Source organism: Eublepharis macularius, chromosome 14, assembly GCF_028583425.1.
Source record: "Eublepharis macularius isolate TG4126 chromosome 14, MPM_Emac_v1.0, whole genome shotgun sequence".
Taxonomy (NCBI): Eukaryota; Metazoa; Chordata; class Lepidosauria; order Squamata; family Eublepharidae; genus Eublepharis; species Eublepharis macularius.
The window spans coordinates 33878908-33903362 of record NC_072803.1 but is presented as its reverse complement, the minus strand read 5'-3'; the positions used below and the strand labels follow the sequence as shown (position 1 = coordinate 33903362).

Sequence of the window (24455 nt, the reverse complement as noted above, 5' to 3'; positions counted from 1 at the left end):
TGAGGACGAAACAGTGTTTATTGAGCCATCTCTGCCACCCCCAGCCGGCAAGGCTTTCAGGGCGTTCTTTTTTGCTTACTGCCAGCAACAAACCAGAGCTTGTGCCACATGGTTAGCAATGGCACTCAAAATATAGACTCAGAAGAGCATATTTCCCGAATAGCAGTCCCACCTGCCATCTGCTGCTACAGTGGCCTGGGCAGGGGAGGGGTCTGGAACACCAGCTGGGATGCTATGCAGGCTTTGTTGCTGCGCTGAAATTATACCACTTGGCCTGTTCCACCACAACTCTTAATTTCTGAAAGAAAAGTTTCCCCTTTCTCTTCATCTCAGATATGGGGGTGGGGGTGGGGGCAAGCAGGCCTCAGTGCCTGAACAGTGAGGGGAAGGCACCTTCTGATGCATGGGAGTCTCTTGCTCCTTTGTTGTTTTTTCCACACAATCTGGCATGCTGAAAATTGATTCTGGGGCTGAAGTATAAGCTGGCCTTTGTCATCTGGTCAGGGTCAGATTTGAAGATGACCAGATGTGAAAGATGAGTCTCTAATATTTGGCTGTGAGGGGGAATTGGGGCAGATGCAGCTTTTCTCACCCCTGCATGACAATCGCATCTGTCTTGTACACCCCTATTTGCAAAAACAGAGGCCCCCACCCTTAGGTCTCACCCATCCTTTCTAAAGCCACTGGCCTAGGGGGGAGGTGAGGTGTCTGGCAAAGCCCTGGGACACTGAGAGGGGTGTCACAGCTGGCTTAAGCTGGTGTTGATGTCAAAATCCTCTTAGCAGCCTTCTGAGGCAGTGGAGCCGACCAGTGCTAGAGCTCCCAGAATGCTTGGTGATATTATTGTTTTCTTCGGAATTTACTTCTATTTAGGAGCACAGAGCAAAGAGGCTGTCTGTTTAGTAAGTGCATGGCAAGCAGAAATCCATCAGGTGAAGCTACTTCTGGCTTGAAGGCATACAGTGATGGAGAAAAACTGCATTGGCAATATTTTTTTTTCCTCTCAGGAAATTTAAAATCTCAAGGCCTCTGTTGAAATGGTAGCAGCCCTCCAATAGGGTTTTCTAGCAGCCTCTTTTATCATTCTTTGTATCATCTTGACCCTGTTTTTCATTCCAGAGTGGCCTCACCCCTCTCCACCTGGTTGCTCAAGAGGGGCATGTACAGGTGGCGGATGTCCTCCTCAGGCATGGAGTCCTGGTGGATGCAACCACGCGGGTAAATCCACTGGCAGGCCCCAGTGGCTGTTTCTTTTGCTGTCTCTTCAGTATTGGCCTCTAGGGCCTGGGAGTCATTTTTCTTCTCATAGCTGGGCCGATTCCAGACGGCCCTCCCCATCCCGAAACGTCGCGCGGAAAACACGAAATACCGCGTTTTCTCGCGCGAGTTTTGCGCGATGTCGTGTAAAACTCGCGCGAGAAAACGCGATATTTCGTGTTTTCCGCGCGACGACGCGTGACATTTTGGGATGGGGACGGCCGTCTGGAATCGGCCCTGGACTGGAAGGATTCCTCATTTGTCACTTTATAGAAATTAAATAGGGAGGGCAGGGGTGAGCTGGCATCTGAAGACCCCATTTGTCCATTTTATGGCTCCTCCCACTGTGTGGTGCCTTCATCCTTGTTGGTTCTCGTTCTCTTTATTCTTTGTAGTTTTTGGCATGTGAGCAGGCCTGTCCCTGTAGCTTGGTGTGGGGGAGTATCTGCTAGTACACTACAATCCTTTCATTGAGGTGGTGGGTGACACCAATAGGAGTCTCCCATCAGGGTCATTTCAGGGGGTAGCTGTTTCCAGAGTATAAGCTTTCACGAGTTAAAGCTCACTTTACCGATTTCCCCCAGGCCAGTTTGGTTAGAGATCCTGGAGGTGTTTTGCCATCTTCTGAGCATGGAGCAGGGGTCACAGGGGTGTGTGTGGGGGTAGTTGTGAATTTCCTGCACTGTGCAGAGGGTTGGGCTAGATGACCCTGGAGATCCCTTCTAACCTCCTATGATTCTATGAAATTGTTCATTCTGTTTGTGTTTGACAAAGTGAGTTTGCATACCCTGGAAATTTTTATTGGTCTTTAGGGTACTGCTGTTTTGTTTTAACAGTCTCCCATTAGTTCTTACGGTCAAAAGGATAGGTTCTCATCATCAAAATCACACTATAAATGTCTATAGGCCCCTACGCATCCTAGTCTACTTTGGGGGGACCTCACCAAGCCACCCAGGCTTCTTGGGAAAGGGGATCAAGGCAGTAAACAGAGGAAGAACCTAGATAATTTCCTAATGAAAGCAACAGAATAAAGTGTCTTATCCAATCAGTGTAGTCCTGAGAAGAATATTAGAATGTCTCACCTTTTCTATCCATTTTTCAGATGGGTTATACACCATTACATGTGGCCTGTCACTATGGGAATATCAAGCTAGTGAAGTTTCTACTGCAGCACCAGGCAGAAGTCAATTCTAAGACCAAGGTAGGGAAAGATCCACTAACTTACTTGAGGTTTTTTTTAAAAAAAAAATTTAACATACAAATCCACACATTATCTAAAACAAGGACATCAGATGTAAGAGCTTTGGCAGTCTCAGTATAGCTTACTAGATTCCATACAAATTGTTAGTTTATCTTTGGGGCTAAGAAGCCGATGCCCTTAGAAGAGAAGTTTTGCCTTGAGCTGCTGTTGCATATTCCTGCACCATCTTCTGTCTTTACTGTCTTGGATGAAAAGTCACTTGCTCCTCTGTTTTAAAGCTGCCTTTTTGTGGATGGGAATGCTTGCTTTTGGGGTTCCTGGGATGCAGCAAGGTGCATGTGTTTATTTTTGCCTCCCTCCTTGTTATCATGGCTGATAGGTTGGCAGAAACAAATTCAAACTGTGTTTTCCCCTTCCCCACTTTGAGGTTCAAATTAGACATTAGAGAAACACGTGGCTTTTCATCACCACTTGTGTGCATTTTCCATGCCCCCCTCCAGCAGCAACCAAAAATTTGGAGGAAGGAGAACTAGATTCTGATTTGGGTTTGATAACTGATCTAAAATTGAAACACAATATAACTTATAAACGGGCATCAATTCACTACAATCTGATGGTGTTGCTGTTACTTGCCTCTTACCAGTTGAGTCTCTTCCTCTTTCCCTTGCAGCTTGGATACACTCCTCTGCACCAAGCGGCCCAGCAAGGCCACACTGATATTGTCACCCTCTTGCTGAAGCACGGAGCATCCCCCAATGAAGTCAGTTCGGTGAGTGTGGATTCCCAGGGATCTGAGAAGCTGCACCCTCTCCTGCTCAGATGACCTTTTCAGCTTGTTGCCCCAATGCTTGTTGGCCATTGGCCGTTGTGACCCAGGCTTGGGTTGCACATGAATCTGCTGATTTCTGTGTATGTTTGAAGACTGACCGCTGAATGCATGGGTGGATTGTGTCGAACAACGTTGCATTTCGGCAGATGTAAGGCAAAATGAACATGTGGTGTAAAGATATGTGATGCACAAGCAAGCCAAGGCTCCGTATGGCAGCCATCAGGTGATGCATGTACTTGTGTGAGTCAGTCAAAGCTCGGGGTATTACAGACCTTCTCTAGGGCTGCTTCCGTGCAGGAGGCCCCAAGTTAAATGGGAGCTTTCACATGATGTTGTATTTATTCTGGTTACAACCTTTGCTCCTCCTGGGGCTGTTCCTTTAAGCAGGAGCAAAGAAAAACCTCCTTTGAATCCATTTGGGAGGGGGGCAGTGTAATTGCTTTCGCAATGGTACTTTTGCATAGATGCAGTGAATTAAAAGCAGGGGGGAGTAGAGGAATTCACAGGGTGGTCACTGAGAATGGTAGAGGTCCTCTTGTTTAGGTTGTATTTCCTCCAACATTCACCTGAACATGACCTTGGTGTGTGTTTTAAGGGGTGGGGGAAAGGGCTGAAAAAAATGTTCTGTAAGAACTGGTATTTTGCCCCTTTAAAATGCTAATAAAAGGATCTTCCCCCCCTTCCTGTGCCTCTTCAGCCTGAATTGTGGCGGCATGCACACTTAATTTATTTTTTACAGTCTGATGGAAATCTATGACCTTTGCTGCATCTATTTGTTCCACGAGTCTTATTGGGGTTACAGTTTTCATCTGTTCATAAGTCAAAAATCCTCCTTTGTCAGGTTAGGAAGGACTTTAGAGGGTGCGTAGACCAAAGTTTTCACCAAGCAGAACCACTGATTTCCTCCTTTAGATTAAGTTCCTGTTTCAGAGAGACTTTTAGTTCTTGTAATCTGTATGAAATGGATACAGCCCCTCTGAAATAAAAACAAGAAAGACTTAGCAATATAAAAGCATCCTAGAGTGTAAGCGATCTGTGTTTCCAGCCCTTATGGCTGTGATGATCTGTGGGCAAATGCATAATGAAACCTTAGAGGTTAGAAAAAGTGGTTGGATAAGATTTCTAGGGGTTGGGAGCAGGACTTGGGTGCCCTGAATATCTCCATCCTCTTCCCCTTGATTAGCAGAACCAGAATAAGTTATGCAAGAGAAGAGATTTACATATATATAATTTATACAGGTTGCAGATTGCACCTTCTCTTGGTACAGATTTTTAGTCTCTTCTTAGGCCTCATCTAAGGCTTAAATACTATTAACATGTATCAGCTGTCTTTTGTGCCTGATGAAGGGAGCCCTGACTCTCAAAAGCTTATACCCTGGAAATCTTGTTGGTCTTTAAGTTGCTACTGGACTCAAGTCTTGCTCTTCTCCTGCAGACCACCATGACTACCTGCCTGAAATTTCTGTCTGTGTGTTTCTGTCTGTCTGTCTCTCTCTCTCTGCAGAATGGTGCCACTCCTCTGGCCATTGCCAAACGGCTGGGTTACATTTCTGTCACTGATGTGCTAAAAATTGTGACGGAGGAAACTACCAGCTTCTTGGTGAGTCCCAAAGACAAGCCAGCCTGCCCTGGGGGACGGTTTTGTGGCATTAGGGCAGCATTCTCACCTGATCCTTTGCCTCACGCAGTCATTCAGCGATAAGCACCGCATGAGTTTCCCTGAGACTGTGGATGAGATCCTGGATGTTTCTGAGGATGAAGGTGAGTCCCAGGGACGAGGAAGTGCTTCGGGCAGGGGATTTAAAGGGCAGAAAGAGTCCATCTCACCCTGTTGGAAGATCCAAAGAGCGCCCTGGTGAGAGAACTTCTCCAAACCTCTCTGTTCCTGCTTGACAGAATCTCTCCCCCGCACTCCCTGCCTTGCTCCACATCCACCCCCAATACTGTACCATGCTAGTTTTCAAGCCTTAAATTAATGATTTTGTAAATAAGCTAGTCTCAGCAGATCCACCTTCTTGGGGGGGAGGGGGGCATTGTTGAAGACATTACCTAACTTTGACTCCACAGCTGCTTGCCTAACCCTGCAGTGGCTCCTACCTGTGCCAGGCTGTGTGAGCGCCACAGTTCTGAAAGAGCCCAGAAAAAATGTGACTCAACTTCCCTGAGAATCTCTGCTTCAATTTGTTTTAAATAAGCAACTTTTGCAAACCTGAATAACTTGTACAGTTATGCCACCTCTATGGCAGCAAAGATATGCTTGAGCCTGTATGGGCATGACCAGAAAGGTTTTTAGTGCACAAGGGTTGAGGTTTCAGTTCCTTGTCTGGCTCTTGCGTCTCCCCAGGTCTCGCTAAATCAAATGTACCCAGATACCCAAACTTCCGTAGCAGGCTGCCCGGCAGGCTCTGTCTCTAACTATCCTCTTTCTGGTTTATTTATTTATGTCATTTATAGTCCACCTTTCTCACTGAGACTCAAGGCACATTACATAGTGTGAGATTAGTACAATCAGTTTCAAGGACATTTCCGTAAACAATGCCATAGGGTAGATAAATACAAGTTTACAAAGACATAGCATTATCCCACCCCAGGCGCCGTGTTGCCTGGCCCTTGGTCGTGAGCTGTGCGTGCATTGTGCCCATGATCTCTGGCCAGTAGTGCAAACCTGTTTTTTTTCTTGCTTTCCAGGCACGGCTCACGTAACTCTCCTGGGTATGAACTGTGTGTTTGTCACTGTGGGCTTGGCTCGCCCGCCCAACCCATCTGCCCCATTCCACCCCAAGTTGTAACTGCCCAGGCCTCACATGCCTCCATCCCATGCCGTACCCACCTTCCTTGTAGGCCAGCTTGCCCACCTGCCCATCATGTCTGTGGCTGTGTGGGTGGTAGGTGGGTAGGGAAGGCATTTGCATGAACAGCCACCATCTCATTGCTGCTGGGCCTTGCTTTGCCAACAGCCTGTGCCATACGAGCCAAAGGCCTCAAAGGCAACAGTGTGAGGGCTGGGCTTGCGTCCCTGGGCACTGTGAACAGAAGCCTGGATTTGCACTTCTCTCCCATGGTGTGGATCTACTTTTACTTCTAGCTCCATGGTGCACACACAGCCCTGTCTCACCATTGCTCCTGCAATCCCTGTTGCCTGCCCCTCTTTCTACCAGGACATGTACTATTCCCCCTTTTCCTCATGTGAGAGTCAGTGTGGTGCAGTCATTATGGTATCGAACTAAAACTTGGGAGACCCAAGACTTGAACTCTCACTCTGCCATGCAAACTCTCTCAGACCAACCTACCTCATAGGGTTATTGTTGAGAGGGTAAAATGGAAGAGGGGAGAATGCTGTTGTAAGCCACTTTGGGTTCCCAGTGGGGAAAAAAGCAGGATATAAATAAATAAATCTGCTCCAGAAGATTGTGCCGCCACCCCCCTTCCCATTCCTGTTAGTCACGCCTGCTAAGTACGTATTTGGGACAAACAATCCCTCTGTCCACTGATTACTTGGCGCATTGTGGTTTTTTCTGCCCTGCTGCTGTGCTCCCATCAGGAATCTACCCATCTTCCTGCCCCCAGAGCTCAGAAGGGATTCACTGGCCAACCACACTATCAAAAACTGTTAAGGCTAGAGACAGTATTTGTTGAGATTGATGAGTGGGGATCAAAAGAAGGATTGCTGCTCATGGTGTGTACGCTTGCCCTGCTTTTGCCTCTGAACATAGAGATTTGGTAGGTTTTTGTACTGTTCCTCAAACCTGTTTGACTAGAGGTGACAGAAAGGTGAAAGAAATGTGTGCATGCACCATGAGAAGTGAAGCCTCTTTCAAACCACTCATCTTGTAAAACTGTATGCCTCTAGCCTAAAGCTACATGTGGACATGACCAGAGTGATGTAGGTGGCCCTTCTCTGTGGCTGGATCAGTTGCTAGCTACAGGACACATACATGTGGGGTTGTCTAGAATCATATAGGTTCTTCCCTGGGCAGCATCTACCTCCCTCTGAGTGTGTAAGACTGCAGATGGTGCCCATATGTTCCCCTGGTCCCATGTATTTCCAACCTACAGGCATCACCAAACAATGTGGGATTGAGCTATATTATTCTGCCGACACAGAAACAGAGCCTGATTCTAGTTTTAGTCACTGCAGTGAACCATGGATCCTAACTCCCTCGGTCACTCCCCTGGCCTGTATCCAAGGGGACAGAAAGCTCATATGTTAACACATTCTCTGGACAACCTGTGGCCCTGTACTTGATGGGCACTTGTAAGAGGCTAAGTGCCCCAATCAGTCCTGGTTTTCAGCCCCTTCTCTCTTTCAGGGGAAGAGCTGGCTGGGATGAAGCCACACAAGCGGGGCTTCCACTATCAGGACGATGAGAGAGAAATTGTGGAATTTGTCCCTAAACTGGAGCACACGTAAGACATGTTGCATGGGGTCGTGAAAGAGGTCGGCGGGAGACTGTGTTCATGCCGAGAGCAGCTCCTTCTCTTCCTCGAGATTGGGTCCATTTATTTGGGTCCCTGAATTGGAAAATTCATTCTAATTAATTCGCATGGGGCACAGTCCACTGGGAAGTTCTCCTGCTGAAGCTCCATTGAAATAAACTGGAGTTGCATGATAGCATGTCCTTGCACAGCTCCCATTTCCTTTCAGTGAGAGTTGTGCAGGAGAATTTCCAGGTGGGTTGCATCACACAAATCAGCTCTTTCTGTCTTCCATTCTGCAACCTTTAATAGCACCCAGGTTTTGATGTCTCATGCGGGTAGACCAGTGCATAAGCAGAGACCGGTGCTTATGCATTAACTCGAGCTTGCCTGCACACAGATGCTAGAGCATGCATGTGCTGGCGGTCCCTTGGATGAGAAGGGAGCCTCCAGAGTCTTTCTCATGCTGCTTCAAGTAGAGGTGAAGGTCATGGTCACGTGCCATTGCTTAAGACTTCCCTTAGTGGAGTCCAAACCCAACCACTTGGGTCAGCAGCCTCACTTTGCCACAAACCAGATGTAAGGGGTGCTTCTTTTCATGCTACTGTCACTGGGCCAATGTAGCAAACCAGTTGCAGATTGTTCTTATGGGCTCTTGGGCACAGTGTGTTCCTGGGGTCCTTCCATGACAATTCTCCTCTTCTCAATTGTAGCCACATCTCTCCATCAATTACAGCTTTATTCTCCTCAGGCAAGGCTTCCCCTACCTCTGCCTCCCCACCCTCCACTCCAGGTCTTCCAGTTGCAGCTAAAGCAGAGAAAGCAGAATGCAACTTTCTCATGCTCCTTTTATCCCCATCAGTGCAAGGAACAGCAATGCAGGGGATTAGGAAGGGTGCCTGGAGGAGGCAACAGTGTGTGTTTCAAGTGTGTTTCTCTTATGCCCTGCTTTCTCCAGGCATCCCTGTCATCGGGAAGCAGGAGACTGATCCAGTGTTTTCAGTTGGGTGGACTTTCTGCCACCCTATGGGCCGTGACAGGGGCCCAGTATTGGCAACCTTGGCCCTGTGGACAGGTTCAGGATGAGTTGAACCATCTGCATTGCTGGTTTTCCATTCTTATCCTGAGGAATTTCTACAGGAGAAGGTCTCCAGCAACTTTCCGTGGGATGTTTCTCAGTCTTCTAGTGGTGAATTGCAGTACTAAAGAGAAGCTCAGGAACTTTCCATTTGTATGGGATCATCTTGGTTTATCAGTGGGGCATGTTTTGCAGTGCCTCCTATCCTAGTCTTTATCTCACGAACCTGTGTTTAAGACCAAGCAATATGCAGTGTTTGAGTTCCTTGATTCAAAAACGTAGGAGGAGCTCTTGATATGAATCAAATTGTCATCTAGGAAAGGGGGATGGACTTTCCCCGTGCCATTTCCCTGGTCAAAAACGCCTCCCCATCTGCATTAAGCCCTAGGAGCGGGGGAAAGACTAGCATAAAATGGACACTTTTCTTTTGTCCTTCCTACTGGGGCTTGAAGCAGCTGAAAGGGAACAGGATTTCTGACTAGGGAAAAGATGTGGGTGTGGGATAGTTAGCTCCTTCCCCTCATCCTTACTGCCTCCTGTGCAATGGCTGCTTTTTAGGGTCAGATTGCACAAGGAGCTCCGGCATCCTGTTGTTTGGCCTTTAGCAACTGTTGATCATCTCAGACACTTTTCTTCTAAGAAGGATCACTTTGAGGCCTTGAGGCAGAGGAAAAGCAGGGTTTGCAAGGACCACCAGAGAACTGTTCCTTGACTCTCCCCCCCCCCCTTGCTTGTGTTTTGCACCTCAGCAGGGAGGAATCACCAGCTATCCCACGAATCCCTTGCGTCACGCCGGAGACGGTGCTGATCAAACCTGAGGAGCCCGAGCAGGTGTGTGTCCTGTTTAGCAGGGTTGGTGGGAGCAAGGCTGGCTGATAGTTTTCCACAGAGGAGTGATTGACAGGGAACGGAAAGATTTCTACCTGCCATCTTTGCAGTGGATGGATTCAAACTTTCCTCTGTCAGGGAACCATTTCCACACTCTGACTTGATTGCCAAGTAGATAGTTTCAGGTAGGTAGCTGTGTTGGTCTGCCGTCGAACAGCAGGATTTGAGACTAGTGGCACCTTGGAGACTAACAAGATTTTCAGGCTATCAGCTTTCGAGAGTCAAAGCTCCCATACCCTGAAAATCTTGTTGGACTCACATCCTGCTGTTCGACTGCCAAGGACAGTCTTCTGTGTTATAATCTGGGTATGTTCTTGAGTGCACATTCTGCTCACACAGTGTGTTGGCTGCAGCTCTCTTGGGCCTTACGGTTCCCTTGTGTGAGCTGAGGGAATGCCCTGCCACGGCCCCCTACTTTGCTGTGTCTGCGTGTTGCAGGAAATGTTGGTCATGAGTGGGCAAAGCTCTGTCCTGGAAGCTTGTCTATTGTTGCAACTCTTCTCACAGACAAACCCTGATACGCTCCTGAGGAATTCCAGGGTTCCCCAGAAGCCAGCTGGAAAACCTTTGTAATAGGAGAAACCCGAGAAGAGGACTGAAGCTGCAGTGCTCTGACTGCTTGGGCTTAATTTTAAATGCAGTGACTCTGCTCTGAAATGTTGTTTCAGTTATAATAATAATAATAATAATAATAATAATAATAATAATAATAATAATAATAATAATATAACTGCGCTTATATACTGCTCTTCTAGACAGATTAGTGTCCCACTCAGAGTGGTGAACAAAGTCAGTGTTGTTATTATCCCCACAATACAGCTGGGGAGCTGGGGCTGAGAGGAGTGGCTGACCCAAGGCCTTCTGCAGATTTCATGGCAGTCAGGGGATTCGAACCACCAGAGTGCTGCCTGTGAGCATTCAAAGAGCATTCTTTTTCACACCACTGAGTAACTGCAACAAGCCTCCATGCATCTGGAGCTACAGGGCAGGACATCCCATGACCTGGGGACACTGATTGCATGCAGGCTTAGGAACTAAGCACCAACTATAGGACTTGGGTGGAACCACCTAAGGCTGGAGGTCAGAAACTGTATGGTGGGGAGGGGTGGGGGTTGATTGCTGCAGAACAGATGTCTGTGTAGGCATTAATAGTGTGGAAGAAGAAACCCTGTAGCACTGCAAGGCCTGGCAGGGCCTAGGCCTGTGTTTAACAGGAGCTTTGGTTCTGTCCTGCTTAGCCCTCCAAGGAATTTGATGAGGAGTCCCTCATCCCCAGCAGCCCTGCCACGGAGACCTCTGACAACATCAGCCCGGTGGCCAGTCCTGTTCACACAGGGTGAGTTATTCCCCATCACCCCACAGGGCAGTGGGAAGTCCCCCTTGCCCCACACAGGGCAGACCAGTGCCTTCAAGCATAGGCATGTGCGGTCATATGAACATTTGAAGCTGCCTTCCTTATGCTGAATTAGACTAGTGATCCACCTCAGCCCAGTGTTGTCTTGCTGTACCTGGCGGCAGTGGTTTAAAGTAGAGATCTTTTTAACTGGAGATGCAGGAGATTGAACTTGAGTCCTTCTGCATGCATAGGAAGTGCTCTGGGCTTTAGCTTGCTAATGCTTCATGTGCTCAGGTTATGCACTAGCAGTAAGCATCTGCTTCTTTCTTTTGTCCATTGCCCGTCTTTCTCTTTCCGCTCCTGCTCTGACCATATTTTCCCCTTCAGTCTTTCCTCTTCCTCTTTTTTTGTTAAAAAGGCTGCTACTGGTGTGACCCACTTTTAGTCAAGACATATGTAAGGGTTGCAATAGGCCAAGTGAAGGCCAACAGCCAACATTAGCAGTCCCCTCCGTCCCTAAGATGGTGGGTGTGAGATCCTTGGAGCCCCATCGTGGGCTAAATCATGAGATTTTGCGGCTAGGGCTCAATGCTGAAGAGGTGGAAGATCCATAAATGGATCTCCCAGCCTCTTTCAAAGCTCAATTACAGCTGAGTGTGGCTTGGATTTGGATTGGGGGCAAAAGGGAGAGGGCTTTATTGAACTGCTGATGCTATTACAGCCCTTCAAAAGAAAAAGGCAAAAAATGGGTACCTGTATTTATTCCTTCAAAGGGCTAATAACAGTGGGAGTGGGTAACAGGTTCATTAAGTTCAAACCATGGGGGGGGGTGATGGAAGTATTATAAATCCTTCTCCCTTCCCCATGTGGTCCTGATACAAATAGAGACCATGCTTAGCTATAATTTGCCAAATTTAACAGTACATCTTTCCTCCTCCCCTGCAGATTCCTTGTAAGTTTTATGGTGGACGCCCGTGGTGGTTCCATGCGGGGCAGCCGGCACAATGGTCTGCGCGTCATCATCCCACCCAGGACGTGTGCAGCACCCACACGCATCACCTGCCGCCTAGTCAAGCCCCAGAAACTGCCAGCACCGCCCCCTCTGGCTGAGGAAGAAGGACTGGCCAGCAGGATTATCGCCTTGGGTCCCGCAGGAGCACAGTTTCTCAGGTGAAAGCTGGTACTCTTTCCAGATCTGTCATTACAGACACTGAGTAAGATTGCTGTTGTCATGTAGGGTGTTTCCAAGTAAACTGGATTGGCTGTGTGAATTGTGGCCCCTCTGCTATCACCCACCCTCAATGCACTTGGAGGCTGGGATGGGAAGTGGACAATGCTGTTCTTTCTTCTCTCTAGACAGGAGCCAGTTTGGTGTAGTGGTTAAGAGCAGCGGGACTCTAATCTGGAGAACTGGGTTGGATTCCCTGCTCCTCCACTTGAAGCCAGCTGGGTGGCCTTGGGTCAGTCACAGCTTCTAGGAGCTCTCTCAGCCCCACCCACCTCACAGGGTGATTATTGTTGTGGGGATAATAATGACATACTTTGTAAACCGCACTGAGTGGGCATTAAGTTGTCCTGGAGGGCAGTATATAAATCAAATGTTATTATTATTATTAGATAGAAAGCAGAACTGGAAGCGTCAGAGCCCCACAACAGGAAATACCTCTTTGTTGAAGTGCTTCCTCTCGTGCTTCCTGTTTGACCATTGTGTATTGGAGTAATGTGTGGAAGCATCTTTATCCTGTTGGGGCTTGTTCCCATTTTATAGAGATTTCCTGGAGCCTGCCCTGGAATGGTAATACAACAATCTAAACCCCCATAAAAAGGACAAATGGGCTAAAGTATTAATGTGGGTTTTGTTCTAGACCAGCTTTTAGCTTGTCCCAGCAGCAAATCTGGCAATCGTCTAATGGTGGTTTATTTGTGCCTGTGGGAGAGGAGGAGGAGGTACAACTACATCTCCTCTTCTGGTGGTTCTATTAATCCTTTTCTTTGAGACAAAGAAAGCAGAAGCTATCAGTGTCAATTCAAGCTTTGCTGCAATGAAGTAGGACTTTCCCCCCATACCCTCTTCCTTTGGTATCCTGCTAATATTTGGCTGCAAGAGTCATATGCGTGGGGCCAAAAACTAGAGTTCAGGTCATCAAAACGTCTCCCTCCTTCTCAGCTGGATGATTTCAGGCAGAAGAGAACGCTGGCCCTGGCCCTGGCTGGGTGCTTCCTGCAACCCAACACGAACAAAGGGGGCTAATTACAAGTGGTTCTCATTTATTTACTTCAGTTATACCCCGCCTTTCTCCCCAAAGGCTCCCCAAGTGGCTTATAGCACTCCCCTCCCCTCCATTTTATCCTCACAACAATTCAGTGAGGTAGGTTACAGTGTGTGACTGGCCTACGGTTAGTCAGCAAGCTTCCATGGCAGAGTGGGGATTCGAACCAGGGTCTCCCTGATTTTAGACTGATATTCTAATCACTATAAACACTGTCTGTCATACTACTGTATTGCAGTAGTGCTGGAATTAGCTGTCTGTCTTCGGATGCTACTTGCAGCTTTCTCAGTCAAGGACCCAGTAGGGCGCATTCTGGCTCACCTAGGTATCTTTCTTCCATGTCGGTGATTCCATTGGTAGCTATTTATACATAGCATCTCTCATGATGGTGAAATGCAACTGTTTGTCAGCCTGGAAATCTTACCATGGGCTCCCTTGCTGCTAATCATACCAAATCATATTGGGGATCTGTTGATTGTCCCATTGCGTCCTTTTAAGGAGCATCCCCTCCGTAACAGCATGCAGAGTCCATGGTGGAGGTGGAAATAGGCCAATGCCTCTCAATTTTGCAACATAAGGCTCCAGAGCTTCAACCCCCTCACTCTGAATGGCTTGCTTCGTTTTTCTTTTCTTGTTCAATTCCTCGGTGGCCACAATGTGGCAGGTCTCCTGGGGGTCCTAACACTCAGTTCTCCCACAGCCCTGTCATTGTGGAGATCCCCCACTTTGCTTCACATGGGCGTGGTGACCGGGAACTGGTGGTGCTGCGTAGTGAAAATGGGTCTGTGTGGAAGGAACATCGCAGCCGTTACGGGGAGAGCTACTTGGACCAGGTGCTCAACGGAATGGACGAAGGTAAGGCAGTCTAGCAGGAGGAGGCAAGTTGAGACAGGGCAGATGTGGCTCAAGACTTGAGGAGGTCGGGTAGAATTGGGAGTGTGATTGTCTTGAGAATTAGTGTTAAGCAAATTCAGTAAACTGTTTTGTGATACTGTTTTGCAAGTATCTTGCACATTCTGGCTTCCTGCCATGGGAGGGGTGTGTCCCCAGCCCCCGACTCTGTATCCCTCTATAACAGGCCACCTGGGTTTGTTTGGGCTGAATAGGCGGTACAATACATGCGTGGCTGTTTTTAGTCTTTTATTTTGGTTTGCTGATTTTATATTTTATGCTGCCAATTTTATTATTGTATATTTAATTAATTAAATAAATAAAATTCCTACAAACTAGGATGAATAGTCCGGGAGGGTGCTCAGTAGATATAAGGAGCTGCGTTATACTAAACAGTTAGCCTGTCTCAACACATTGAATGACCAACTTGCAACATGGTGCCCCAGAGAAAGCCTTTATAGGCTATTTTTCTTGCAGAGGCTTGAGGTGGATTACACAGTGTAAAACAATGCAATCAAATAACATGAGAAATCCAATCAACAATGCTATAGGCCAAGGATTTTAAAAAAATATTGCATGCTATCCTGCAACTATTTTATCTGTCCTATCATTCCTTTTCTCAGAAGAAAAAGAAAAAAATGTTTCTGGTTGCAAGAAATAACGAACATACAGAGATGCCTTTCATTGACTCGATCTTGCCCTGTGCTATCCTTTATTCTGAGCCTTTTAAAATTTAATTAGGGTCTTGATGTACATCACTAGATATATGTCACGCGCCACACTGGCGGTTCTGTCATTGCTCAGATTTTGGGAATTGTGGCTCCAGTGCTTTGCCCCCCATTGTTGTCATCCGTGCAGAACTGGAGAGCCTAGAGGAGTTGGAGAAGAAGAGGATTTGCCGCATCATCACCACAGATTTCCCTCTCTATTTTGTGGTCATGTCCCGCGTGTGCCAGGACCAAGAGCTGATTGGCCCAGAAGGTGGCTGTCTGCAGAGCACATTGGTGTCCATGGTGCAAGCCACGTTCCCAGAAACAGCAGTCACCAAGAAAGTCAAGCTAGCTCTGCAGGTATCAGGATGATGGTTATCTCTGTAGCTGGGGAAGAGTAAAGAGACCAAATAGTGGGTGGGCATGGATGTGTGCCTGTATGTGTTGGGGCAAGCTTTGCAGACATTACAAAAAGGCCACACACATTCTGCTGTCAAAGTAATCAAGCAAACATCTGTATTAAGATTCAAGGCTCAAAGAACCTGCAGTATTTTTTCAAGGAGTGGGATGATGAAAGGGCACTAAGTTCTCTGTAAAGCAGTCGGTAGAACCCAGTGAGCAGGAACCAGTATAGGCCTGTGTGAATTGTGTGGTTTTTCTGCAGAAGCATGGCATGAAATACAGCATCCTGACCATCAAGGCTTTCATTTTTTAAAAAAAAGTTAATTAAAATAAGCTAAAAAGCAAGTGAACAATGCCTGGTCTCAGAGGAAGGACTGAGTACGATTTGCAGTGGTTAGAGGTGTTGCCTTTCCAGAATTAGCCAAAGCAGAACATGCTATGCCAATGTGATTAATTTGCAGAATGGAAAGTTTCAGAAATCAGTATTTCCTGGCACCAAATTTGAGTGACGTTTGAAATATTTGTATCCCACCTTTTGAAATAATAAAAAATGCATTTGCAAAGTAACACTCAAAACTCACAACCAAAACATAATCATTGTCATAAAATTACTACAATATATACAAGTTAAGAAGTCTAAATGGGGCCATGAAACATGAGAGAAACTACAGCCCAAAGTAGATACAATGTCAAATGCCTAACTCTCTCCAGAGCACAACTGCCTTCACTGGATGCATGAAGGCCAAAAAATGATGGATGTTTTAAGCCAAAGACCAGAAGGGTAGCTGTGTTAGTCTGGTGCTACAAAAATAAAAAAAGAGTCTTGTGACAACTTAAAGATTAACCAATTTATGGTGGCATGGGTGTTTGTGGGTTACAGTTAGGCTGTAGCCTATCCAAGCTGATGCCACAGTAAATCGATTAGTCTGTCTTTAAGATGTCACATGACTCCTTATCGTTTTAATGCACAAGTACTTGCTATCCTGGCAGTTACTGCTGGAGGACAATACTGAGTAGTGTTAGACACTAAAGCCCCATTCTTTATCCCTGAACATGGTGCACAGCCCTCTTCTGGTTTTTCCGCTTTTGTCAAAGACTGTTTTAATCTCTCTGCATCTCTGAAGGTGACCCAGAAGCTGGCTCTCCCTGCCCTTGAAAGCTGACAGTCAAGAGTTCTATGCCACTTAACAGTCCTTTCCCATGCAAGGATCTGATGAGCGTACTAGCTATATGCAGGCCTTGCTTTTGGGCTGCCTGCGCTGGAGCCTATAGCCTCGGTCTCTGTTTCCCACCCTGTCTGGAAGTGTAACCTCTGCTCTGCCTGAGCCTGCCTGGCCTTTTGACCACGCTTTCCATTTCTCTTTCCATTGCTCTGGCACTTGATGAGTTCTCACATTTGCTGCACTGACCTCCTGCTTGTTTCTCCCAAAGGCGCAGCCAGTTCCGGATGAGCTGGTGACAAAACTGCTGGGGAACCAGGCGACGTTCAGCCCCATAGTGACAGTGGAGCCACGCCGCAGGAAATTCCACCGCCCCATTGGGCTGCGCATCCCTCTGCCCCCCTCGTGGAGGGAGAATCCCCGGGACAGTGGGGAAGGCGATACCACTAGCCTGCGCCTTCTCTGCAGTGTTATAGGTGAGAAGGATTATCTGACATTCTCAATTAGGTGGGCTGTTCTTTTGAGGATGGCAAGTTCTGAGGCTCAGGCCTGCCTAGAAGTGATGCCATCTGCCTTGGCAGACTTACTCCCTTAATTTTCAGGGCATGACAATAGTCTGTAGCTACTCAGCAATGGAAGACAAATACAAGATAAGAGTTGTTCTGATGGGCAGAACTCAGTTTTATCAGAAACTCAGGACTGCCACCAAAAATGGCAAACCAGTTTCAAGTTTGTAACGTGGTTTGAAATTCTTTATGCCCTGACTTCATTACAAGGTGTTTCCCTGTCCTTGCTTCACATTTTAGTAGGGAAGTATTCCTTATGATGACATCTGGACAAGAGGTAAGTTCAATTATATGTTATGGAAGGGGTAAACTTGACAGTGACTGCCGTTTTTGGCAGCAGTCGTGCATTTCTGGTAACTTGTAGTTCTGCCCTCTGACACGCAGGTAGTGCTTTATAAACAGCATTTGCTTGCTTCCTATCTGATGTAGTGTTTTCATCAAAACCAGCCTTTAAAATCCTGGATGTCAAAATGAAAGATAAAAGCTTGCTCTGAGCATACCAGCGGGGCTTACATCAGAATTCTTCCTGATAGATTGTGCCTGTGGGTCAGATTTTCCTAAATCCTTTTCTACTACCCTTAACAGTATCTGAGATTTGTCATCAGAGGTGGCTCCCCCCCCCCCCCGTGCCTCTTTTATCTTAACAGCAGAGCTGGGAATTTCTACTGCATTTTCTAAGGCAAGGGTCTAGTCTTGGTACAGAACAAATTGAGGCTTTGTTAAAGAATGTCTGTGAGATGGAGGGGTGGGGATCCCAGCAGGGGCAAGCGCCTCATGGTTTGGATTCATTTCCTTGAGAGTGGAGTCTGAGCTCCATTTTCTGGCCCTTCAGCCACAATTGTATCTTATACATACAGTTTCATGAGTCATGGAAGGGAAATTTCTGTTTTATTTCTGAAATGTCAAACAGACATGGCAATGAATTTGCTACATAGGCCTCAGGATGCCTCTATGGATTTGTAAGTCAGGCCCCAGGAAAGAGCTCCTATCTCCTCCCCCCCCCCCCCCGGCCGCCCATGTTTGGGCTCTGCCTTAGAGTATCAAGGTGACTTCTTATGCCTCTGTATGAAGGACGATAGTAATGTAAAAGTGGAGCACTTGGTGTATTTTTCAGCTGCAAAGTAAGTATGATTTCTTCCCAGCTTCACAAATGAAGCAATAGGGAAAAACATACCAGAGAATTGAATTTTCACTCACCTATCAGATTTATCCTTTTTCCCTTGCCTCCATGCTTCAGGCAAGCTCTCTGCCTTTTCAAAATTTATTTTTTAAAGCATTGCACAAATGCTCAGGCATTTATCTGTTCATTTGTTACCTTAAGGACTTTTAAAAAGATGAACTTTAAAAACATAAAACGACAATAATTTGTTTGTAGCCTGAAACTGTTAAATTTATTTTAGGCTGCTCGGTGATTTATGTTTTTACTCACTGGCTGTATTTTAAATTCTAGGTTATTTAACATCTTTTAATGTTTTATGTTTTTGTTATGTTTTATTTTGTAAGCCGCCTCTGGCAGGTTCTCTAGAGAGGAGGGATAAACATGTTCTAAATAAATAAATAGCTTTGGGAGGGGGAGGTTTCTTGGCTGATAACATGGTTGAATCAGCACCACACAAAACTGGCTTTGGCTTCAAACTTGTACAATCAGTTTTTTTTCCAGAGCTCAAACTTAAGAGAGAAAAATTATTTATAAAGTGAGAGTGCCTCATTGATCATAACAATGTTGGGGATGTCTTCATTATCAATCTCAGGAGGAACAGCCCCAGCACAATGGGAGGACATCACTGGGACCACAAAACTAGTCTATGCCAACGAGTGTGCGAATTTCACCACCAATGTGTCCGCCAGGTGAGCTCCGGCACCTCCAAGATGCCCAACCTATTAGGTATTGTCCACAGTTCCCATCAATTAGGCCATTCCTAGCTTAAAGGTCAACATGACACTATGACCTGAAGCAAATACAAGCTGTAAGAAATGCTGTACCAAGAGGGGTCAGAGGTCAAGCTTTCCTTCCAATGATTTCCATAATTAATAGTAGAAGCCAACATAATGTATAATTCACAAGAGTGGACTGGAGAGACTTGGGTTCAGATCACTACTCAATTATAAACTTGACAGGGTGGTCACGGGCAAGCTCCTTATCTCTCAGACCAGCTTTCCTTGCAAAAAGTTGGGATAACCCCAGTTATGCTGTGCAGGCCATTGCAGTTCTGCAGCCTGGATTTCCCCCTGCACTTAGCCCAATGTGGTAATGCTCTGTCCTGCTACTCTAGGTTCTGGCTGGCAGATTGTCCACGCACAGCTGAAGCCGTCCACTTTGCTACCTTGTTGTACAAGGAGCTGGCAGCTGTGCCCTACATGGCCAAGTTTGTGGTGTTTGCCAAAATGAATGACGGGCGGGAGGGTCGCCTGCGCTGCTACTGTATGACTGATGACAAGGTGGACAAGACCCTCGAGCAGCACGAAAACTTCACAGAAGTGGCACGTAGCCGAGACATTGAGGTAGCTGTTGTTGTCGTTCTGCAAGGTCTGGGACCAGCAACTGTCTGCTTAGCCGCCTTGCCCTGCTCAGTTTGCTGCTTGCCCTCTTGGGCACCTCCAGGTTTTAAGAAAGTTTGAAGATATGTATGTAGCAGTATCATTGTCTTTGCTTGTGTATACATATCTCTTTTTTTCCTACTCTTTTTATTTGTTATTATTTAGAAGGTTTATATCCCACCTTTCAGCCTAATCATAAAACAAGTTAAAAATCAGAAATAAAATACATATCTATAAAAAATGGGTTGTGAGGGGAGCCAATCCAAAAAGACATCAAAAGCATAAGGCAGGGAAGGATTATTGAGGGAATGCCAGGCTAAACAAAATAGCCTTTATCTGCTGGCAGATGACAGACAGATATCTCTGGCGAGGGAGTTCCACAATCTTGGTGCCATGACCAAAAAGGCCTTCTTTGAGGTTGCCACTCGCTTAGCCTCATGTGGTGAGGGCACCCAAAGCAGGGCCTCAGAAAATGATTGTAGGGGTTGGATGGGTTCAAATGGGAGTATGCAGTCCTTAAGATATGCTGGTCCCAGGCCACATAGAATTTTAAAGTAGAGTTCCCAGGTGCTTGCCAGTGGTTAGCAAAGACCTGGTAGTTTGCCCTGCTGTTGTGGCAAGCGGCCTGACAATCACTCGCCACTGGCAGGCAACCTGAGCAAGTGTGCGGTAGGCACACTCCCAGCAGGGCGCAATGATGTCACTTTTTAAAGTCATATCATTGCTGCCAGCTGCAGGAGTGCACCCATGTTTCACAGAGTCCAACTTTAGCCACAAACAGGCTGATTCTGAAAGAACTGGCCCTGTGCAAAGAGCAAGAGCACTCCCGTGGCAGCACAAAGATGTCACTTCCGGAAGTTACATCATTGTGTCAGGGCCTGGGACTCATACCTACAGTGAGTGTCAGATCCCCCTGCCCAGATACTATGGGTATCTGGTAACCCTACTTTGAGGTAACCCTGAATTGGGCCCCAAAACAAATCAGAGGCAGTGAAGATGAGCCAAGACTGGAGTGATATGGTTCCTACTACCTACCCCAGTCAGCATCTTGGGATTCTGTTCCAATTGAAGATTCCAAACACTGTTCAAGGGCAGGCTTATATAGAGCATATTAACTCTTGACTCTGGTCAAGTGGGTTTTATGAGGTTTTGGAGTATTTCAGAAACCTACAAAATCAGTTTACCATATGTGAAAGCAGAATGAATACATGCAGCATAGCAATAAGGGTATTCACCAAGCAAGGTACACAAAATGAAAGAGAGCACTTTAAAACAGTAGGATCTTCACACAAACTGACTCTTCATTTCCAGTTGCACTGGGAGCTCAGGTCACGTAGTATTTAATTCTCCCCATAGCATTTGTCCCATATAGATATTTCCCCCCAAGATTTAAGTGATTCTCTAGTTTCTGTTTGAAATTACTTGCAGCAGCATCGATGCTTTCTCCCAGAAAACTGACTCCATTATTTCAGTGAAAGTTACCCCTCGCTGGGCACCTGAACCGATTTGGGAATTATATATCATTATAATAAATATCTATTATAAATATGGTGTAGCAACAGCAGTAATAATAATAAAGAGAAGTTGGCCAGAATTCTAAGCTTGCAGCCTCTTCTGCAGGTGGTGGAGGGGATGCCGCTTCACACAGAGCTCTCAGGGAACCTGGTGCCCATCAAGAAGGCCACCCAACAACGCAGCTTCCAGTTCCAGTCATTCCGTGAGAACCGCCTCATCATCCCTGTCAAGGTGAGGTGTTGGAGCGGAGCTACAGGCTAGCTCTGATCCTCTGGCCCAGCAGTAGCCTGAACTCTGCTGTGTTTTGGGGCTGCAGGTGCGGGATAGTAGCCGGGAAGCAAGTGGTTCGTTATCTTTCCTACGCAAGGCCATGAAGTATGAGGAGCTGCAGCACGTCCTCTGCCACTTGAACATCACAATGCCACCCTGCTCCAAGGTGAGCGGTATCAGGGATATTTGTTCATTGTTGTAGCAAAGTTGCACAGTTAAGAAAGTGGTGAAACGTGTTCCAAGCCATTGTATTGCATCAGATCAAACTTTTATTGAAACAGATTCTCATTCAACTGCATTTTTGTAGTAGCAGGAAAAAATGTGGAAACCTAATCTAAATAACACTGTTCCCTATTACAAGCAGCCAGCTAATCTGGCTGCATATGAATGAGAGTATGAGTGTGCTTCTTGCAAGCTTGCATGGGAGAGTTCTAAGGAACCATCTTGCTTTTTGCAAGACCAGCAGGAGAGAGAAGAACAAAGCACAAAAAGAGGAGGAGTCAGATTCCAGATCAGACAAAGAGAGGCATCACACGAATAAAGCCTGCTTCTGATGAAAAGGGGAAAATAGCATGCTCCCCTCCAGTGTCTGGGCATGATGAGTTGCTTCTATTCCAACAAGTGGAACCTGAGTCCGTTCCTTCTCCCTCCCTCCTTGTTCTATTGCTCATTAGCATTTTGCTGGCTTCCCTTGATGTTCAGCAACTAGAAGTGGGCACGGACTAGGAAAAAACCACAGGCCATCCTGCAGTAGTCTATTGCATTTCACGGACCACAGACCATGAACTTTTCATAGACCTGCCCCGGTTTGTGGACTGGTTCATCAGTCAGTGGTCCTGTCAGCTGAAGACAGCCCCGCAGGGGAGCACTTGTTTCCATGCCGTTTGCAAGCGAGGGGCAGGAAACAGGTGCTTTGAACCCCCCCACACACCCCGTGCATTGCTTCAGCTGGCAGGCGGGGAAGTCCCAGGGAAGACACGGACCGATGGACCAGCCCCAAAATCATCAGCTTCATGGAAAACCTTTGTCCCACAACCCCTCTGGTTTGCAAACCACAGAACTGGGCCGTTCTGTGTGAAATTTTGGTCCATTTTCCAGTCCGTGCCCACCTTTATCAGCAACACATGGACAGAAATGACCAGTTGAACACAAATTCAATTCTCCTTTTCTGCAGTTGTAAATGGAACCCTTCATCCACCATCCTCTCATCAACTCACACTCACATCCACTCATGTATGAGCTTTTTGTGTTAATAACCTTTGTTATTAAGCACAGATTTCCATATCTTGAGGTTCTCAACTTTTTTGGGTAGAAAAAATGGTCTTTAACACTTTAACATCTTTTTAGGACAGAAAGAATGCTGATAGAAAACTCCTAAAATTCAGACTGAAGCAGAGATGCCGGGCTGAATCCACACTTATCGGCATAGTGCTAAACAGTCAGAATGATAGCGTCTTCCTGGTGCTTTTTCTGACGTCATGACACCATGAGAGCAGCTTGGTGGCACGATGACGTCATAAAACGCGCCAGGAAGACGCTATCATTCCGACTGTTTAGCACTATGCCGATAAGTGTGGATTCAGCCACTGTGTAAAAATATGGAATGCTGCTGAACGTTTTGGGTCAAGGCAACCCAAACTCTGTGTCAAGAAAAGCTGAATGCTGTGGCTTGCATAAATTCGCCACATGAGACCCATTTGCATAAATTTGTTTATCTTCATAATTTATTTTGCATTTGGTAGTCAAGGAGGGCCAGGAACCCTGCAGGACTGCAGCCCCGTCCCTAACCACCATCAATATTTAGCTCCTCCGTCCCAGCTTCTGAAGTTACATGCACTTTAAAGTTTGTTCTTCGTTGGGACCAGAAAACTTTTTAAATTCAACTGCAGCTCTCTTCCTAGTCATCACAAACAACAAACAATACTGGTGTATAATAAACATATCAGCATTTTAAATTGTCATACCAGAAACATTACATTTTAAATGTTTTTGTAAACACATTATGCTTCTGAATTGCTAGTGGTGATTCTACCATTACAAATGAGCCCTGTTACGGGGATGGCAGGATATAAATCCAACAAAAATAAATAAATAAATAAATATTTGCTGAGGTTATTAATTGGATTAGTTTTCTTAGCTTAGAGTAAAATGTGCACATTCTTGAATTAATTCAGTTTATCCTGAGTAAAATGGGCCTCAAACATTCCAGAGTATTAGAGCAAAATGTCTGCAGAAAATGACTCAGGCAAGTGAGTCAGGTTGCATATTATGGAAGAATCCAAACACAAGGAACCAAAGCCGCCCCCCCCCCGCCCCCCCCCCAATCCTCAGGTTCCATACTGAGTGAGTTAAACTTCCCTCAAATGTTCTCAGACTGGAAACAGAGATGGGAGAGGTTTTTCTGTTGCTTGTGTTGGGTGGGTGGCAGCGTCCCTTCTCAGAGAGACACTGGGTATCTGGCTCAGGCTCTCTTCCTGCCCCTTGGAGATTAGAGGCTCACAGTTACCTTTCCTTTTCATCCTCAGAGTTCTGCCAGCGAGGAGCGAAGGAGAACGCTGACACCATTAGCCCTGCGCGAGAGATACAGCCTGCTCAGTGACAGCACTCTGGGTAAGAGGCTCATGGGCCAACAAGCAAGGCCTGCCATTGTGTTCTCCCCCCACTTGCTGGGGCTGGCATGCAGCATGTCCTTGGAGCAAAAGCCACGTGTGATCTTGGAGCCCTGTGTTCAGATCCCAGAATGTGTGACTGAATGTCCAAGTGCAGCTTTGGGGAGAGGAGGAGGCTTTTGGAGGCTTTTCAGAGAAGACTTAACTCTCTCCCCCACGATGGTTTCTCCAATTGGAAGCCCTCCTTGGCAGCTTTAGGCTCAGGGTAGGGGATAAAACAGGAACCTGTAGACAGGGCCAGCATGACTGCTAGGCAAACAGGGGCAGTCATCTAGAACACCAGATTTTGAGGGACACCAAAAAGCAAGAGGCACCTCCTAGCTCCCACTTGTTCCTGGAGGCCAAAGGGAAGCCACCACCCACCTGCCATCCTTCATTCCTTCTTCTTCTAACCTGGCCAAGTTCCTGCTGTCTCCACTGCCACTGCTCCACTACCACAGCCCAATAGCATGGTTAGGA

The 24455-nt window shown here is 46.6% G+C and overlaps 1 protein-coding gene across 8 annotated transcripts in view; it reads left to right on the top strand.

The window, feature by feature from the left end:
* Positions 1 to 24455, top strand: part of ANK1 (ankyrin 1) — a 131440-nt gene that overhangs the window by 76400 nt on the left and 30585 nt on the right. For 5 of the 8 annotated variants that reach the window (XM_054997652.1, XM_054997656.1, XM_054997650.1 and 2 more), the window contains exons 18-35: positions 1120 to 1218; positions 2360 to 2458; positions 3129 to 3227; positions 4792 to 4887; positions 4976 to 5048; positions 5976 to 5999; positions 7598 to 7694; positions 9531 to 9612; positions 10908 to 11005; positions 11951 to 12175; positions 13976 to 14130; positions 15025 to 15236; positions 16710 to 16914; positions 18756 to 18852; positions 19278 to 19506; positions 21163 to 21288; positions 21374 to 21493; positions 23853 to 23937. In XM_054997652.1, coding sequence (XP_054853627.1) covers positions 1120 to 1218; positions 2360 to 2458; positions 3129 to 3227; positions 4792 to 4887; positions 4976 to 5048; positions 5976 to 5999; positions 7598 to 7694; positions 9531 to 9612; positions 10908 to 11005; positions 11951 to 12175; positions 13976 to 14130; positions 15025 to 15236; positions 16710 to 16914; positions 18756 to 18852; positions 19278 to 19506; positions 21163 to 21288; positions 21374 to 21493; positions 23853 to 23937 — 2221 coding nt within the window. The remainder of the gene's footprint in view (positions 1 to 1119; positions 1219 to 2359; positions 2459 to 3128; positions 3228 to 4791; positions 4888 to 4975; positions 5049 to 5975; positions 6000 to 7597; positions 7695 to 9530; positions 9613 to 10907; positions 11006 to 11950; positions 12176 to 13975; positions 14131 to 15024; positions 15237 to 16709; positions 16915 to 18755; positions 18853 to 19277; positions 19507 to 21162; positions 21289 to 21373; positions 21494 to 23852; positions 23938 to 24455) is intronic. The other 3 variants (XM_054997653.1, XM_054997655.1, XM_054997654.1) reach the window with 3 other exon arrangements.